Raw genomic sequence first — 20,036 nt, 5'->3', positions numbered from 1 at the left:
CCATTTTTTTGGTTGATTTTTCACTTTCTTGGTGGTACTATTTGCAGCACAAAAGTTTTAAATTTTGATTAAGTCCAACTTATCTATTTTTTTTCTTTTGTCACTTACATTTTTCGTGTCATATGTCATCAGGCTTTGACTAATGCAAGGTCACAAAGATTTACTCATGTTTTCTTCTAAGAGTTTAATTGCTTTAGTTCTTACATTTAGGTCTGTGATCCATTTTGAGTTAATATTTGTGTACGGTGTAAGAAAGGAGTCCAACTTCATTCTTTTCTATGTGGATATCCAGTTGTTCCAGCATCATTTGTTGAAAACACTATTCTTTCCTACCTTAAATTGTCTTTGCACCCTTGTCAAAAATCAATTGACCGTAAATGTTAAGGATTTATTTCTAGACTCTCAATTCTATTCTATCGATCTATGCCAGTACCACACTGTCTTGATTACTGTCATTTTGTAGTAACTTCTGAAGTCAAAGTTCTTCTTTGTCAAGATTGTTTTAGATATTCTGGACCCCTTACATTTCCATACCAATTTTAGGATCAGCTTGTCTATTTGTACAAGAAATGGCAGCTGGAATTTCAAAAGGGCTTTTGTTGAATATGTAGACCAATTAGAGGATATTGCCATCTTAACAAAAGTATGTTTACATGAATGGTTTTCCATTTAGTTAGGTCTTAAATTGGATGAGTGCTTTTCTGAAAAAGCTTCTCTGAAACATACGCTCTTCCTTTTCATTCTGTATTTGGACTATTGTCTCTGCTTTCCTCTGGGTATCATGTCATCCTTGGAAATATGTTGTCTCTTCAGAATTACTCAATGTTAACCTTTATATTTCTTTTCATCTTTTTCAAGTAGCCTGTGATTCTCTGGCTGACACTGTGTTCAATACTGTATGGACCTTGGGCTGCCGACCCTTTATGAATAGTCAGCGAGCAGCTTGCATCTGTGCAGAAGAGGAGAAACAAGAATTATGAGGAAAAGGTGATTCCTTCCTGGTTTTGAGTGACACCACAGCTGTCAGTCTCAGAGATGGCAGGGTGACGGGTGTCTCATCCTTTCTTCCATCAGTTTGGATATCACAAAGCAGGTGAAAGGAAACATTGTTCTACAGCTGGAAAGTGAGTCCTATCCTTTGAGGAAAATTGAAAAAGATATGGAGTGATTCAAAGGCTACCCTTCGCTTTAACACTGGTCTCCCCAACCAAGACACGTTTGCCTGGAAATTCAGTTCTTAGCTTAAAGACTAAAATACAAGCAAACTCTGCAATTCCTGGACTTGACAATTATATTCATAAGGGACATTTTGGGGAATCCAACCATTTGGGAGGAATGACTTTCCTCTGGCCCATGTTTCAGTTGCCAGTGAGCATCTCACATTTAATAAAGTGTACTTTTTAGAACATTTGAAAAGAGATGAATGAATTCCATGATCACCATATGCTTCCATTTCACTTAGAAGAGACCAGAACCCAACCTGGTTAAGTTCCACTGATGACAACATTATTCCCACTGGTGCTGAAGAGAGAAAAGCAGATGGACAAGGTCAGAGGCTTACCTGATTAAGGCCAAGGGAGGTGAAGGTTGGATGGAATTAAGTCTCTGCGATTTCATTTTTTTTCTCCAGTGACCATCCCCTGTTGGTATTCCCAGTTACTCAGTAGTGTTAGAGTCATGCTAAGATCTGAGACACACTCAGTGAGAGTTACCAGTGGCGACAACTAGGAAAAGTCCCTGCAACCTGCAGGGAGTGAGAGACAAATGGCCATTCCCTAATTTGTGGTTCTCAACCCTGACTGTGGCTTAGAATCACTTGAGGACCATTCAAAACTAACCAATAAAGAATCTCCGTAGGGGTGATGCCTACATACTGGTAGTTTATAAATGCTTCTCAGGTGATTCTGATGCACAGTGAGGGCTGAGGGCCACTAATCCAGATCAGGAATTGGCCATCTAAGTCCCGTGGGCCAAACCCAGCCCAAAGCCTGTTTTTGTATAGGTTTATTGGAACACGCTCACATTTGTTTACATACTGTCTATGGTTGCTCTTGCACTACGACAGCAGAGTTGAGTAGTTATGACAAAGACTGTATGGCCCCAAAAGCCTGAAATATTTACCAGTTGGCCTTTTACAGAAAAATTTGCTGACCTCTGATCTAAATAATTTTCTCCTTTCCCTACCTTTTGTTAATTTCACTGGTACTATTAAGAATTGTCAACTATAGCAACTTTTAAAAAGAAAAAGAAGAAAAACTGTTTTTCTGATCTTATGTACAGCCATAAAATTAAGTGGCATATTCAGAAATTGAATTTAACTGCAGATAAAATTTATCTTTGTTTATGATATTTATTTCAATAAAATTTATTAAGCACCTAGAAAATAGAGTATGGTAAAATTTTATACTTTTTTCTATTGTCTTATTGGCCTGAAGACACAGAATACCAAATAACAGTGTATGTATGATACCAAACTTTAATTTTGTTACAGTTTAGTCATTGAAGCACTTAAATACATGCCAATAAACTTATTCATATTTATTAAGTGAAAATATTTCACTTAAGGCAATATAAAAATATCAAAAGAAAATGTTATGCAAAAGAAAAACAAAATATAATTTTTTAATTACATACTGTTTTATTTATAAACTTCCCAATCTAACTATTCTGTATTTGAATTGAAATTTCAGGGTTTGTTTTTTACATATTTATGGTATCACTGGGTATTTAAAGTCATAATTTCAGTAACTAATTTTTTTTAAGGTTTCTAGCTTGAAATATTATACCCAACTTCTGATTTTAGTGGTCCTATGACATCATGCACGAGGTATTTAATTGTAGGAAAGAAATGAGGAAAACGGATAAGCTTCCTTCTAGGTGACAGCTTAGTTTTCACTTAGGAGGGTGAAACCCCACCCAGCCACGTTGTTCAGCAGTGCTGTGACCTGTGCCGACCTGGCGGACCAGAATCAGAGTGAGTCGGTTCTGGGAGTTTGTCCAAACTTACAATGTGAAGTTTAAAGAGGTTAGGTGCTCCAGGAGGTTGGCTGATGTTCTCAGAGGACACGAGAAGGAGCTCCAGAGAGGAGAGCCATCTGAAGCTAGCTCAAGGTGTTACGATGACCTAGTCCTCCCAGTCAATGCTGATCGGGCCGCCAGTCAGCATCTGGCTCTGTAGACCAGCAGGGTCCTCTCCTACTGCCTCACGACGCATTCGCCGGTGGCAACCCTGGGCACAGCGGGAGCGCTCATCCAGCATTCCACAGACTAGAACCCGGCAGTGCAGAAACACTTCCTGGAGAGATGATCATGGTCATTAATAAAGACAGTGATAATAGCTGTCGCTCATGGGGCACGTACTAGGAGCCCGACACATGCTAAATGTTCCAAGACATCATTTCATTTAATTTTAACAATACCACTCTGAGGTAGAAGTTACCAGCCCCATTTTACAGAGAAGGAAACTGAGGCTTAGAGAGGTTAAGGAACTTGCCCAAATTCACACATTTAGTAATAATGTGGCAAAGTTGGAATTTGAGTCATGTAGGTGATTTAAAAATCCACATTCATAACTTCTGCATTGTGCTGGAACAGAAGAGATCTTTGTGAAACAACATCTAATAACCTTAACATCTTCATTCTTCACATCAAGGTCGGGGAATTACATTGCCTTCCACGCACTTGTGTCGTAAAATAAGTTCTTCCTCCAAGCACCTTTCGATAAGTAACTGCCTAGAGCTTACTCTGCCTAGTTGAGGGAGATCAGGATTAGTCATTGTTAGCAGTTGTTCTGGAACAATGATATAGCTGGAAAGGACAGGAATGCACGCTTAATAAAGGCAGTGTGGAAAAGAATGAAAGAAAAACTTCCTTTGGTTCAACTGTTTGTTTTAGCAACTATAACAACAAAAACTTCCGCCTTATCTCACCATAGCCTTTTCTCTGTAGCCCTGTATCACCTCTATCCATGTGTATACACGTTTAAATGTAGCATATTTAATATGCATGTAAATTGTTATGACAACAGTTTTTATGTCTGTTTTTCCCATATTTGTCATTTTAATAACTGCTTAAAGCAGAACAGAGGCTATGGAAGTTGGAATCTGTGAAGGAGTGTGTAACAACTCGCCTGCCAAAAAACAAAGGAAAAAAATTATACTGCAGCTATTAGCCCTGTTTGTTTGGGGGCTTTTTCTTTTGCCCCCTAATAATAATGTTCTACAAACACTTTCAACACACCTTGTTTTTTGTTTTGTTTTTGACAAACTGTAGGAATTGGAATTTTTAGGTAAAAGAATATGATGATTTGGCCGGGCATGGTGGCTCACACCTGTAATCCTAGCACTCTGGGAGGCCGAGGCGGGCAGATTGTTTGAGCTCAGGAGTTCGAGACCAGCCTGAGCAAGAGTGAGACCCCCCTCTACTAAAAAAATAGAAAGAAATTAGCTGGACAACTAAAAATATATAGAAAAAATTAGTCCCAGCTACTCAGGAGGCTGAGGCAGAAGGATTGCCTAAGCCCAGGAGTTTGAAGTTGCTGTGAGTGAGGCTGACGCCACGGCACTCTAGCCCAGGCAACAGAGTGAGACTCTGTCTCAAAAAAAAAGGAATATAATGATTTTATGATTATTACATTTTATCAGATATCTTTTCAGATTTTCAGAAAGTATATCAATTTATACTGCTACTGTATACTTCTCCCTATAACCTTGTAAATGGTATAATTTATAATTTTTATAAATTTAATATGTATAGTCTTATAATTGTTTGAATTAGCATTTTAAGTACTATTTTCACTGAACATTTCACTATTTATCTTTTCTGTGAATTTCCTGTCCATATCCTTTGCCATATGACCAACCACCATACTGACTGACCATAAAGATTTTAAATTATGATTTTATAGTATTTTCTTTGAATGGCAGTTATTTTGTGGGAGGGGGCAGATAACTGTGACATGCATGAAGGTGTTAAGCTTCTCGATGGCCAGTTTCTCTGTATTTTTCCTAGAGGTCATGCAGATCCTAACAGTGGGCTCTTAGAATGTCAACACATTGGGATACCAAGAAGGAAGGCTCAGGTTCTGGAGTTACGAGATAAAGATGTTTTGCTCACCTTGTGGTCTTTGCCCACAAACTTGAAGACGGGGACCTGGAAGTGCTTTGCTAGGTGATCCCGGGATGTGTACTGCTTTACTGAGTCATCTGAAACACAGCTGAAAATAGGATGGATAGCACATAAGACTTGATCGCTTTAACAGAGTGGGGAAACAATCCAGTCCAGAATGTTTGGCCCAGGGAGAGACAAACTGGGTGGAGGAGGCTGGGCTGTATTCAAGCTTTTTGAGAATGAAGGAAAAATGAAATTCCCTTCCTCTGAAGGCCTCTTCAGACATAGCCCTACTCATTAGCAATTATCAACAGCAACATGTATTTCAAAGATACCTTTTGCTGGCAAGGCTATCTTCTCATTTGTAATATATTGCAGGAGTTCTGCTTTCATGTACTTTATTATTGGCTTGAGAAGGCTTTTCTTTAATTAAATAAATATTTATTGGACACCTAATAGAAACTAACCACTGAAGGGGACACAAAAGTGAGCAAACCACAATTTGTGCATCAAAGCACTACACAAATATCTAAGTTTCTTAGAGAAGAACTGTTTCTGCTGGATAAAAGTCATTCACCTCCAAATTGTTTTCATTTCTCTTTCCCCAGATTTAATGCTAAGGTGCAGTTTGATAGGGTTTTGGGGTTTTACTCTCATGTCTATTGCTTCAAGCGAAACTCCCAGGTGCACCTGAGGGGCAACGGCGGCAGCAGGGCTCCTGATCCTTGAAGCCGAGCCCACGGTGCTGGGTACTGGTGAACCCCTCCTCCCTACAGGGCCGGGATCACCCTCGCGTCACCTTTCCCCTTCTGTATTCTAAAGGAACTTTTATTTTTCTGGACACAGTTGTCTTTTAATGGATACCTAATAGTTTCTGTCTACTGGGCCAGGAGAAAAGTGGGGGTCAGATATAAAAGCCTGTGAAACTGGGTACTTGCTCCATGTGCTTACAGACCACCGTCTAGTTCATTGCTAACTGCTGTTTCGGTGCTCTTGAAAAATCCAAAAAAATTGTTTAAAAATAAGTCCTCTTGACTTGTATGACTGCTAGTACCTTATTCCACTGAACTAAAGAGGATCTAATCATAATGTGGTTTCTGTTATTTCTTGTATTTATTTACTCATTTTTATTTTCCTGAGGTAAAATTAATTTATACCATCTTCTGATTATATTCCAAAATAAGTGTCTACTGCATACCTAATCTGTGCAAGACACTCTGCTGGGTACTGCAGAGGATATAAAGATGAATAATGCGGTGTCTGACGTCAGGAGTTTATAGTCCAGTATCTATGATAATGGTAACACTTGATATAAAAAATGGTACTTTTTATCTAACTGCCTCAGCATTTTCAATTTACCTTTATCTAAAAATACTTCTATTTTTCTTTAAAAGAGAAAACAAGGCAGAAGGAGTTATTACAAGTTAACACATTATAGAATAGAAACCAGGACAATTGTTGGCTCTTGATTTGGTGTGATTAGACAATGCTAGTTCCAACAACTCCAAGTACATGTGCTAAAAATAAATAACGATGGTATAGGAGAATCCAAAATAACTGTTTATCAGAAAGTTGTTCAGTACTTGATTTTGGAATTCAGTATGTTTCTTTTTATGGACATTAGCTTTCTAATTATATTTTGTTTAGGCTAGTATTAAATTATTTTGCATTCTCAGAGCACATACCAACTAAAACTAGAAAGAAGTGAATTGGACATGTTCACTAGCAGGGGACAATAAGCCTGATTTAAATTTAAACTTAGGACACTGAAAAAAAAACAAAGAAATGAAGAATCAAACAATTTTTAAATATAAGTAAAGTGAGTTATGTTTATTTTAGGTTTGTGGACTAGCTCCAAATTATTATTATAAATAATTAATAATTTACTTGGCAAATACTTAACGACACTTACTATAGGTACTGAGGAAGAAGGAAAAGGAAGGAGGATTTCTAGTTCAGACAGAAAGGAATCAGGGAAGGCTTCATGGAGGAAGTAAACCCTGCTGAATTTTGAAAAATTAGTAAGAATCAGACAGGGAAAAAAGGTGGGGAAGGAGATTTCAGACAGAGGAGACAGCATGTGCAAAGTCAGAGGGTGTTTAGGAATGACAGTTTGGGAATTGTCAGTAATTCCCTTTGGCAGGAGCAGAAATGGGAGGAGACCAAGGTCAGAGGGTGAGGGCCCAGTTAGCCAAGCTGCACGTCGGGTTATCTCCTATACACCATTCTTGTACAGTGCTATAGATGGCACTATTTGCCTGCTTACAAATTAGGGCCACACTGCTATGGTTTCCAAGTTCTTGCTTATGCTTTTTTCTTCTGTAGTATATATATTTTTCTCTTTTGTATGTGCTAAGGGCTGGCAAAATAAATAGTGCAGCTTCTTAGAACTGTCTAAAATAAAATAGTTCACTGAGAGTCTGAATAACAAGTATATAAATAAATTTCACAAGCTTTATTAAGATTGCAGGTTACCTGTTTTCCCAGTAAATGAGTTATAATTATATACTTATTTTTGCAAAAAGTGAATATGAGGGGTAGGAGAAAACTTATGGGGTGAGAGAAATGTTCATTATCTTGATTATAATGATGGCTTCGTGGGTATATACATCCGAACTTATCAAACCATACACTTTAAATGTGTCTATGTATTGTATGTGAGTAGGACTCCATTAAAATTGTAAAAAACAGGGCCAGGAGTTTAACCCCTTTATCTTTTTTACCTTTTATTTACCAACCAAGGATAATAAAGATAAAAGGTTTTCAGCGGGGATGTGCACGATCGTATTTTCCTTCTGAGGGGACTGCAGGAGGCGGTGTCTGGGGAGCTGAGATTTGAGAGGCGGGTTTTGGGAGGCTGTGGGCTGCTCTGTTGTCCAGGTGAAAGATAATGAGAGCTGGAATTAAGACAACAGGAGTGAGCTGGAGAGGACGGGGTCCGGGAATTACTATTTTTAAAAAAGCTTCTCGGTGATCCTAATGTGCACCAAGGGTTGAAAAATTGTGGTGTAAGAGATTGGTAGCAGCAGGTGAAGGCTGCTTGTGGTGAGAGACACAGAGAAGTAAAAGCAAAGTAGAAACTTCCAAGAGCCTACAGGCGGACTAGCAAAGGGCAAGACCCGAGGCACACCTGGGCCGCTCGTACTAGCACACTTCCCCTTCCTTAGGCTGCAGTTTCCGTCCCCACCTGAGACTGTGTCCCACCTGACATTTAGAGTAAGGAAGAAACTCATGCGATACACTGTGAGTTTCGGGCTTGAGTGTAATTTTCCCAGTGAAAACTGTTAGATTTCCACTGACACCTCAAGACACCTACAGATCTCAACCCAAGGATCCTTAGGAAACATCACAGAAATCTCTTTGTATAAAACAAGCACAAAAACAAACCACTACGTCTTCCTTCTCGACCTACCAAGAATTTCTTCTCTGTGCTTCACTACCAGACTTCTCCAGCGAGGCCTCCACCTGCGCTCCTTCCGCCTCCTCACCCCGCGCAGGCGCTCTCGGCCACCCGAACACGCCCCGCCCCGCCCCCACACGTGCTCCCGGCTCTGCGCAGGCTCATCAGTCCCACGCTTCCGGCAACAGCAGGATGACTCTCTGCTCTTCACCTCCAGCCCTGACCTTCTTCCTGAGTCTGATACGCATTTCTGACTGCCCACTGAACTTCTCTTCCTAGGTATCCTGCAGGTATTTGGAATTTTAAATTATTCTGTACATTCTTTTGAATGATCAGATTCAATATCTCTACCTCAGATCTGCTTTTCTGCATATGTCTTTTCATCTTGGTTAATGGCATCTGGTCCGTCACCTGAGCTGGACACTTGGAGTCATGTTTGACTCCCCTCTCCCTCACTAGTTTTTACCTCCAAAATGTCAGTAAATGGTTCCTGAACTGACAGCGCCGGCCAGAGTGTGTGCAGGTTTAGGAAGAGCCTGAGTGTGCCTGTGGACTCGGAGGCCGGGTGTGGACTGGGAATCGTGAAACTGTTCCCGCTGCATAATTACCCGTCTCGGATGAGGTAGTACTTCAGGATCTCGTCGATCTTGGCAGTGGGCGTGGCGAAGCAGCTCTCCACCATGCTCTCCAAGCCGCTCACGTGCACCAGGGGCTCGATGCCAAAGTAGAGCGAGTCGCGGAGCTTGAGGGTGGGCAAAGCTTCCCGGTAAGGCTCCTCAAACTCGTTGTCCTTGAAGATCTCCAGCGTGAACGGGAAGATCCCATGATTGCGGCCCATGATTTCCAGCGGGGAGTTTCGAAGGTTGGGAACGTATCCTTCAGAAATGGTGTACAGGCGTGGAAACTCGCAGGTCACCGGGATCAGCAGTTTGCTGGTTCGGATGATGACGTCCCCGCTGCTCCCTGGCGTCTGCTTGGGTAGACCTGTCACAAGGTTGCTAGCCACGATCTTGTCATTCACCACCTGAGCCAGGCCAGGGCAAGGAGAGGAAGGAGATTTTCAGGTTATTTCTACAGAGTTTCCCCTCTACCCCACCTTAACATTTTCTGAATTTCTGCTCACATCAAAACACATTAGAGATTTGGTTGCCTAAAACTGAAGGTTTTTGTTTTTGTTTCCATTGCCTTTCTCTTGCAAGCAAGACATCCTGGCTGTTAAGAATTTTACATACTACTTCTTTGTCAGCCCACACATTCCTCTGGAGTTCTACTCATAAAACCTGATCTATGCAGAATCAGCATATTCAAAGCTCTGGTATTTTAGGAAAAAATGGCTTCCATATGTTATTTTTTTCAGGAGTCTGAGACTTGGTGATCCTGCAGCATGACCTTGTGCTGAACTCACCCGCACTCAGAACTTGAGCTGTGACATTTATGCAGATGATTTTCAGCTCTCTATCGCCAGCCTCATCTGCTCTCCTGTGCACCAGAGGGTGATGCCAGCCTATTACGGGGCGTTTCCATTTGATTACCCACAGACACAGTCAACGCAACTTGCCTAAAGTGGGGCCACCTGCTCCTTGAATAGCTGCCCCTTGTCTCATCCCAAGTCTAATTAGCTTTCTGATTTTCATTTAGCCAAATTTGTAAATAAATAGTCGCTTAAGCCAATGCTCGCACAGGCCTCTGCACTGAGCTGCATGCAGGCCCTCTTTGCTCTCTCCACCGTGCGCACTTCTGCCAGGGCTTTCTTCGCCACAGTCCCTGCTTTCCCCCATTTCTGTGGGATGAAGCCCAGACCACTCACCCTAGCAGACAGTCCTTTGGAAACCGTTTGCCTCATCTACTTTTCCAGTTTCAGTTTCCAACAGGAGATCCTTGCCAGTCAGCCTGTGCTGCCCATTCATCTCAGCACAGGCCTGAACAGTCCCCCTCTCTGAGACTTCGCTCACTTGTTTCCCTGTGAAAGGCCCTTTCTTTTTCTCCCCGCTTATGTAAACCACACACGCCACCTGGATCCAAGTCCCACTTTTCTTGACTGCTCCAGTGTTTGTCCCTTCACTGGGACCTGTCATCTGTCTCACTGTTCATGCCTTACTTATATTTTGTGTGTTGTCATCTCAATCCTGTTGTGTAAGTTCCTAAAAGGCAGTATTTCATGTAAGACACTGCAGCCTGGGCTGTGTGCAGACTTCGGGTGAAAGTATGAACCTTTTAACTCAACCTGGTTCAATACTTGAACTCACTATATCATAAATGAACCATTATCTGTATTAGTTGCTTTCTTCAAATAAAATAAGTGGTCAGAGGGGATGTAGTCTGCCTCCCGGTACTACTGGTGCTGACGCAGTCAGGAAAATGTGCATACTGGAGAGATTGGGGCTATTCAGGGACAGAAATGACAGAATTATTCTTAATTCCCTATCCTCTCAAATGCCAGGACCACAGCATGCTCAGTGCTCAATAACATGTTTGTTAAATGAATGACATAAGATGTTTTGAGCTCAATTCTTTCATGTGTAAATATCTCCTCTATGACACAAGCCACACCGCATACCTCTGTCAACTACCTCCCAAATAAATGGTTTTGGTCATTCCCCAAGTGTCCTCCAGGAGGAACCTACATCGACCACTGTGCCACACGTCTTGAGGGAGAAGAGGATGTTGACGTGGGTGCCATTGGACACCCCTCGGCAGGAAGTGTTGGTCAGGAAGAGCTCCAGGCCGCCAACCAGCTCCCTGGGGACGCTCACTTCAATGGTGTTCGACTTGCACAGCACAGGGACTGTGGTGAAAAGGGGCTACTGTTAGAACCAGGAAACCTGAATCAGGAGGAAGTCTAGGAGAAGTAATTTACCCTCATGTAACCTGAGCTTTTTATTTTATTCTCAGGGAAATCGATGGGGCTCAAAACAAACTAGAGAATGAAACCAGTAGTCCTAACTCCCAAGACTGTGTCAAATAACATTCCTCATATATGCGGTTCTGTGAATTAGGAAATACTGTGTTCAAGTCTCAATTCAGCAAACGTTCGTTTCAAAGTGTGGCTAGCATAACTCCATGAAATGAAACACCCAAAGGTTTAACTTTTAGCACAAACACAATTTATTGACAATACAGAAAAAGTACTGGTATGATATAGGCTTGAACTACCTAACAATACTGCTTTGTCTTTACCATTAATTACTGCCCCATAAAACAGAGGTAATAAAAACGGTGTTAGTGCACTTGGGGAAGGCTTCCAATTTGTCCTTGCATTGCCCAGTAAGCCATAAACTCTGACTATAAACTCCATTTTAACTTCATATAAAAAAGATTTCCTTAGCATTCCCATGCTCACTTCTCCTACAAATACCCTAAAAGGCATTTTAGGGCAGAGCACTGTAAGAGTCCAGTATGTCAGGACATGTCATAACAATGGTACAGTGTAAAGAAATCAGAAGTAGGTGCTCATTAAATATTTGTTGGATTAATGAATATTCTGGACATCAAGAACTAGATTTCCGGAAAATAGTTCTCAGAGGATTGTTAATGCTCCTATTGTAAGTGTAGGCAGAAGAATCTGTTCCCTAGGGCTTTCAACTTAGTTTCACTTAGTTTCAACCCAATTATCTTTCTGGAAGAGAAGAACTACATCAGTGTCTTATACTTCCAAATTGAGTATCAGTTATACAACTAACCATAAAAATTAGAGAAAAATAAAAGGTAAACAGCAGAGCAAAGTTAGCTTTTTGGTAATCTTTTTAAAGAGCTCTTCTCTTTTGAATGGTTCCAGCGTGATAATTCAGGTATACGCACTACTCAAAGAGCTGGTGTTTTAAAAGATGAGAACTATGACATGCTTGAGGGAGGAAAGCAGGGAGTTTCAGGGAAGGAAGAAGTAAGTCAGAGCAGAGGTGAAGCCCATCCATGTACTACCTTGGCAAGTGTGGTTATCCTCAGACAGCACCAAGCCCCGGGGACATTCGCACTGGTATCCCTTCTCAGACCCAAGGCAAGAATGGCTGCAGCCGCCGTTGTTACTGTGGCATCCTTCGATGTCTGGAGTAGAAACCAACAGAAAAGGGAATCATCTCATAACTCTCTACCCAAGAATTCTGGCACTTTGCATCAGAGATTATGCTTAACTCATGGCATTATCCCTGGTGCCTAACCCCATGACTGAGATAGGTAGGCAAACCCACAAAAAACGTTTACTGATTGTTATAGCTACAAAGAGCAGTCTTCCAACATCCATAGCTCTACCCAGTTAAGCTGGGCAGGCATTTTGTAAAATGTCCTTCAGTTTGGGTTTGTCTGATGTTTTTCTTATGGCTAGACAGGGGTTATGGGTTTCTAGGAGTAAGACCGAAAAGTCATTTCTTAATTGCTATAACATTTATTCCACCCAATTTGAAATTTTATAGAGCATTATTGATGTAAAAGGGACTGACGGAATATAAACTCAGCTGGACGGGCTGGATGGACTAGAGTTGCTATGGATTGGCTGAATCACATGGCCCTCTCCTCGAATCTGGGAACAAGAGCACTGGGGATAAAGGGTGTTGGGCTGACAGCACCCTATAAAAATGAGGCCTGGACAACATGATAAGACAGCACATTCAACTGAACTCTTGGTGACATTCCTCTCATAAGGCAGTTTTTTAAAGGTTCCTTTTTATAATATTTTGTATTTTCAAAAAGCATACTCAGTCAAATGGATAAAAAGGAGAAAATATTCAGCTGGAAACTGGAGAAACTACCACTTGATTTCAAATTTAAAAGAGGAAAAATAATGACCTTTGTGAGACCTGGACATTATCAAACTCTAACCTGCTATACATTGTTATAAATAAAGTTTTATTGGCACACAGCCATGCCCATTTGTTTACCTATTGTCTATGGCTACCTTCTCACTATAAGGGCAGAACCAAGTAGTTTCTACTGATTCCATATGGTCCACAAAGCCTAAAATATTTACTATCTGCCCTTAGAGAAAAAGTTGCTGATCCCTGCTTTAGGTTAAGATAATGGAAGGAAATGTTTTCAAATCATCTCAGATGCTCAGGGAAAGCTGTCAGCTGATTTCCAGTGATAGCTATAACTCTCAGTTCAATAATAGTTTTAAAAAGTTAGTTCTTTGGAACACCACTAAATTAACTTGGGATGAATTAGTTTTTGTGAAATGGGTATAGAGAAAAAATTTGTAATGAGTCAATCTTTGCAAAACTTAAAAGAGAGTAAATGTCAGTTGTTTATAAATCTGTATATTTAAAAATGATAAAAACACACTTCTGGGCTTTTGAAATACCTGAAAATAATATGTAACACTGTGGAAGAAAGCATAAAAATATGCTATGAGATGTTAAAGTCAATATTAATAGAATTTTTTTTCTTAAAAATGAACTTCCTTAAGTCATTTTATTTCTCTGAGTCACAATTTCAATATTTATAAAATGAAGAAATTGCACTAAATGTTCACTTGGAATATTTCCAGGTCTAAAAATGCAAAGCACAAAATAAACTGAAAGTCTAAATTATCCTAAAAGATTTAAGTCTGTCAGGAAGATATACCAAAATGTTTAGAATGGCTATATCTGGCAAATGAGGTTGTGGGTCATTTTAATTATCTTCCTTTTACTTCTCTGTATTTTCTTCTATACTGCTACAATAAAATAAAATAATAAAAATTACCTAAAATTAAAAAGAGCTGTTTATTTTTTTAAAAAGAATATATAATTATCTAATAGCTTAGCTAAAGAAACATGTATGTTTGGACTATCAATAAAACTTAAGGGTTATAAGTAGGAATATTAATCCTAAAGTGTAACTCATATAATTTTCATCTGCTAAAATATTTTTTCAGTTATGGTTATTAGGTTTTAAGATTATATGAGGATTAACTGTAATATTTCCAATAAAGTGTTAGTAAATAATTATAAATGTTCTTCAGAGAACATTTCATTAATATTCAAACATGCAAAGATTACTACATAAAATAAGATTTAAGGAGGATTCAGGATATTATTCTTAATAAAGTGTTAGTAAATAATTATAAATGTTCTTCAGGGAACATTTCATTAATATTCAAACATGCAAAGATTACTACATAAAATAAGATTTAAGGAGGATTCAGGATATTATTCTTATTCAATAAAGTTTAAAATACATTTAGTCTTGTTATATGGGACAGAAGTTTAGTATTCTGGTTAATGGTCCCTTAGTTAGGAATGCAAAATTTGTTGCATGAAATAAATTGTAGGTACTAGCCATAATTTTTCCTTTTGGGGTAGTGTTTTATTATTTTGAATATAACTAGAATAAAGTGAACTCTTATAAGCAGTACTATAGCTCTATCATTCCGCAAACTCAATTATCCTAAGGAACAGATCATATGACCTCTGTCAATAATGATAAGTCATTTACCTCTCCAAATAATCTGCAAAGAGTGTTGTAAGAATTCAGACTTATTAAAGTAGAAGTGATGAAATTTTAGTTGTGATAATTTGCAAGGGTAAATGTGCCTTAGAGAAAAGACATTATCTAAGTTTCGTATAATAATGGTAGACAATTTCCATTTCAGTTATTTGATATATATTAGAATTCTTTTTTGTCATATAAAATGTATATGGCATCCCTGCTATTAAAAATAGATCCTTTTATCTCCAAAAACTGTATTAATCTCCAGTAAATACAAAGCATATGAGAAGGAGGGGAAAAAGGCTTCATGTAAACCAGTTTCCCAAATTTCCAAGATGGTAAGAATCACCTGTGGAACTTGTTAAAAACAGAAACTGTAAGGCTCCATCCTCACCCCTCTGAAGCCGAGTCTGCAGGAGAGAGGCCCAGCAGGGGCTAGGTGTAAAAGCTCCCAGGTGATTGTCAGCAGCTGGGAAGTTTGAGAAACATTGCTATAACCAGTTATTATGCTACCCGTCTATACACTAGTCCAGGTGTGCTCCTTAGATTGGCCTCATAGGTGTCACCTGGAAGTTATTTAGAAATGCAATATCTTGACCTGATCTCAGACCTACTAAATCAGAATCCGCATTTTAACAAGATCCTAAGTGATTCCTGAGGACATTAGAGTTTGAGAAACACAGAATATCCTATTTTTATTTTCCAAGAAAAATATGGCTTTCTGCCTCTTTCCAAATCCCCTCCTGTTAAATTTTGGAGACAAAATCAACACTGAATTCCGTCCATAACATGAGCATTCTCAGTGATGATGAACCACTTTTGTTATTTCTTTATACAGCCAAACTGACTCTCTTCTAACACTAAGGCAGTTTCCTGAACATCAAAGAATAAACCAATGGCTTCCTGTGGGTTCCTGAGTTGAGTGCCTTCTTACCCATACTCACCTTCACAAGTCTTGCCATCACTTCTTAGCACACGGCCAACCCCACACTCACAGCGGTAGGAGTTTTTCAGGTTCACACAGATCTCACTGCAGCCACCATTGTTTTGATCACATTCATTTTCATCTGTAGAAGAGAACCACACCATTTCCATATTGCTGAGCAACTCCCTCTTTTCCCAAGCCCATGAGCAGAATCTCTGCATCTTTTCAGGTCTTGTTGATTCTACATCCCAGCGCTCCCCCACTGTGATCTAATCACTTCTGTCAACCTGATCTCAACCAAGTTATTTGTTCATCTGCCCTCTACTGAGTAGAAGGCACCACCTAATTGCTTGCCAATTCCCTCCTCTTAAGGGCAAAACTTATAGGAAAATGAAGTTCCTTTTGTGTCCTGGATATACCTATTTATTTGTATTGGTGAATTTCACTTTCTCCAATGAATTCCTGAAAAGTTGCTAAATAAATATAAACTTACAAGGTACATTGTGTTTTAAGTCATGAGAGGAGCTTACATTATAGAAGGAAATATCTGATAAAATATGTGTCATAACACAAACTACTACCCTCAAAATCTATTTTTTAAATTGGAATATTCTCACACTGTACTTAAGCAATGACTGCTACATTTTTAAGAATCTGATAAAAGATAAGGACCCTTGCCATTAAAAATGCATAGTTGTCAGGAAATGTCTACCCTCTTCCTTCTACAAACAAAGGGAAGATTGGGAGCTAAATTTGTCATGGCCCTCAGGAATAACAGACCTGGATATGGGACATAAAAAGGGTTTAAACAGCCATGAGGTGACAAGAGGCATGACCTTGCCATGCCCCCCCGACCCTGAGAGGAGATAAACTATACCTGACACCCTGCTTAAGTCTAGGACCCCAGAAACTGTATCCCCTCAATGAGAGGAGGAGTAGAAGAACTTTCCCCAGTGGGCCAGGGAAGCAATAAGGAAGCTCTCTGCCTGAGGCTCCAGGAGAGAGAAAAGCCTTAATAAACAATGGAAACCCCAAGCCATGGCCCTGCAGTGGATGCAGTATGATTTTTACTTTCCCATATGGGGTGGAGATCTTGAGGCTGAGAAATTAATGTAAAATTTGGCCTGGACTGGTAAAGCTTCTGTGATGGCTGATAGAGCATTTGAAAAAGTGCTGTGTAGTAAAACTTCCTCAAACCAGGTGTTATGGTTTGGAGAGGGTAACTCTCCAAACCTCCTGTTGAAATTTGATCTCAATGTTAGAGGTGGGGCCTAATGGGAGATGTTTGGGTCATGGGGGTGGATCTCTCATGAATGGCTTAGTGCTGTTCCTTGGTAATGAGCCACTTCTCACTTTACTAGTTCCCGCAAGAACTGATCTTTAAAAAGAGCCTGGCACCTCCCCTTCTCTCTCTTGCTTCCTCTCTTGCCATGCAATCCCCTCCACCATGAGGAGAAGCAGCGTGAGGCTTTCACCAGATGCCCAATCTTCCGGCCAGCAGAATCATGGGCCAAATAAACCTTTTTCCTTTATAAATTACCCAGCCTCAGCTATTCCTTTACAGTGACAATACACAGACTAAGCCACCAGGTGATAAGAGCCCCACAGGAAAACAATTACAACAGGAGATGGTTTGCCGTCTACACATGAGGAAGACACTGAGGTAGACATGAGGAAATGATCCACTGTGAGAGAGAGTTGGCAAGATAACAAATGGAGATTTGAACTGGAGATAACAGAATAATCCAGAAAAATCTATAATACAAATATTTTAAGAATGACTAAAAAGATAAAAGATAGTAACCAAAATAAGTGTGTAAAAAGCCAAGGCAGAATTGAAAACAAACATGGAATTTATAGAAATGAAAAACAGAGCTGAGAAGATTAGAATGTTAATTGGGGTCCCTTCATTCCCTTCCCTCATTATACTGCCTGGAAAGTGGATGGTTAGAGACGAGCAGCCCTCCTGGACATGGACGTGGCCACGTTTGTGTTTGGGTTTCCTTCCTCCGTTCCAAGCCTGGACTGCTTACCTTGGGACTGATTTTTTTTATATGAGGGAAAAATAAACTACTTATTTAAGCCATTGTTACTTGAGGGTTTATTATTTATTACAGCCAATTTAGATACTCTATGCCCCAGCAATTCCATCCTTATGGTACACCCTAGAGAAAAATCTCACACACTGAGTAAGGTATCATTTTTATGTTAATTTTAAGAACATACAAAACAATGATATATTTTGTTATAGGTACATACATAAATAATAAAAGCATAAAAATAGGGACCAGAAGAACACATGCTAACTTCAAAATAGTGATTACCCGTGGCGAGTGAGAAAAGAAAATGGAATGGAGTGTGATAGCTTTACTTGTATCTGTAAAATTTCATGTAAATTAAAAAATAAAGGAAGCAAAATTTAACCATAGTTAAATCTGGGTACGTGGGTATCTGTTGTACTATTTTCTTGTACTCTTTTTTGTCTGAAAAGAATTGTATAATTTTAAATAAATAATTAAAATTATGTTACATTTAAATAAAAACTAAAGGAAAATTGACACGTTCACATAAACACAAAAGTCTGCTTATAATTTCAGAGGATTCATGATCTCCCTGAAGCCCATAGACCCCCAGGTAGGAACTTGGGGCTTTGATAGATAAAGATGTCCAAGATAAATTAAGGGAGAGATGTATATACTGTCTTAGTCTGTTGTGTTGCTATAAATGAATACCTGAGACTGGATAATTTATAAAGAAGTTTATTTTGGCTCATGGTTCTGCAGACTGTACAAGAAGCATGGTGCTACCTACCATCTACTTCTGCGAAGGCCCTCAGGAAGCTTCCAATCATGACAGAAGGCAAAGGGGTAGCGGGTGTGTTACATGGTGAGAGAGGCAGCAAAGGAGAGGAGGAGGTGTCAGGCTCTTTTTAACAATCAGTTCTCACTTGAACTAACAGAGCGAGAACTCACTCATGACCTCGAGGATGGCACCAAGCCATTCATGAGGGATCTGCTCTTATGACCCAAACCTCCCACTAGGCCCCACCGCTAACAGGGGATCAAATTTCAACATGAGATGTAGAGGGGACAAATACCCAAACTATACCATATGGTTTTTTTACCTTTCATGTAAAGAAAAAGTCAATAAACATATACATTCACATTTTTATATCTGCCTGAAGAAACCCCGGAAGCACACATGAGAAAATAATACAAGAGTTTCCTTGGGATGGAGCTGGGGAAGGGGGAAATGGAGCACATGGGCAACTGAGGGCTGGACAGCTTACTGTACACCTTTTCATGCTGTTTAATTTGGGGAATCACTTAAATGTATTACCTATTCAAAGGTTTTATTAAAACAAAAGCAAAGGAACGAACAAACAACTCCTGGCTTAAAATGAAGCCAAATATTTTTCAACAATACATGTGCGTGTGAAGGGTCAAGGGGATTATGGGAACCACTATTGCCCTTACCTCAAGCCTTTGAGCATTAAACCAAATAGCCAAAATCGACCACGTGAGACCCCTAATGGTCCCTGGGGGGGAGCCTACACATGCTCCATAAGATGGTCAGTGGGGTTCACTTGGGAGATTGAAGAGCAAAAGCTTTTCTAAAATAAGAGCCTTTTACATACCTTTCACCCTAATTCCCTATCGCATCCTTATCCATTAATATTTTTCTTGGAGAGACAAGAGTGGGACAATCCTCCTCTTTCTCTCTAGACTTATTTTACATCTGTTTGAGTCTGAATCCAAAAAGCTTCATAACATTAAAGAGAAAGAGAGATGATCTTCAATCTTGAGTTTTTCATCTCTGTTCTCTTCCAGTTACAGTTATAGACAACAAAACATTATGTACAATTCAACAATTCTAGACTTCCTATAAACAATCTGACTCCCTTTCTTGCTACTCAGAGCAATCAAAATTACATTAGTGAAGCTATAGGATATGTCCTTAGATAATTCTAGATCATTGCTGTCTAGTAGAAATATTAAGCAAGCCATATATTTAATTTCAAATTTGCTAGTAGTCACATTAAATTTTTTAAAAAAGAAACTAGCAAAATTAATTTTAATAATATGTTTTATTTAACCCACTTATATCTAAGTTTCTCCTTATATCTGCCTATTCCTAAGGATAAATGACTGATTAGACATATTATATTTTCTCACAGACATCAAAGAATTAAATTTTTTAAAA

The 20,036-nt window shown here is 39.4% G+C and overlaps 2 protein-coding genes across 3 annotated transcripts in view; one reads left to right on the top strand and one right to left on the bottom strand.

The window, feature by feature from the left end:
* PLA2G12B (phospholipase A2, group XIIB) overlaps window positions 1–1,406 on the top strand; it is a 22,953-nt gene extending 21,547 nt beyond the window's left edge. Inside the window, exon 4 of one of the 2 annotated variants that reach the window (XM_012663229.1) lies at window positions 862–1,406. In XM_012663229.1, the coding sequence (XP_012518683.1) occupies window positions 862–980 (119 nt within the window). In that variant the 3' untranslated portion in view covers window positions 981–1,406. Of the gene's footprint in view, window positions 1–858 lie in introns of both variants that reach the window. The other variant, XM_012663228.1, reaches the window with a different exon arrangement.
* A 1,285-nt stretch (window positions 1,407–2,691) lies between these two features.
* OIT3 (oncoprotein induced transcript 3) overlaps window positions 2,692–20,036 on the bottom strand; it is a 23,200-nt gene continuing 5,855 nt past the window's right edge. Inside the window, exons 3-8 of the mRNA XM_012663213.1 lie at window positions 15,853–15,975; window positions 12,428–12,550; window positions 11,134–11,294; window positions 9,118–9,533; window positions 5,116–5,215; window positions 2,692–3,295 (exon numbers count right to left, since the gene is read on the bottom strand). Of these exons, the coding sequence (XP_012518667.1) occupies window positions 3,125–3,295; window positions 5,116–5,215; window positions 9,118–9,533; window positions 11,134–11,294; window positions 12,428–12,550; window positions 15,853–15,975 (1,094 nt within the window). The 3' untranslated portion in view covers window positions 2,692–3,124. The remainder of the gene's footprint in view (window positions 3,296–5,115; window positions 5,216–9,117; window positions 9,534–11,133; window positions 11,295–12,427; window positions 12,551–15,852; window positions 15,976–20,036) is intronic.

The sequence above is a fragment of the Propithecus coquereli genome, unplaced genomic scaffold (genome assembly GCF_000956105.1).
Source record: "Propithecus coquereli isolate 6110/MARCELLA unplaced genomic scaffold, Pcoq_1.0 Scaffold80, whole genome shotgun sequence".
In the NCBI taxonomy this organism is placed as follows: domain Eukaryota; kingdom Metazoa; phylum Chordata; class Mammalia; order Primates; family Indriidae; genus Propithecus; species Propithecus coquereli.
Note: the sequence above shows the minus strand (reverse complement) of the source record. Positions and strands in the feature narration are given on the sequence as shown.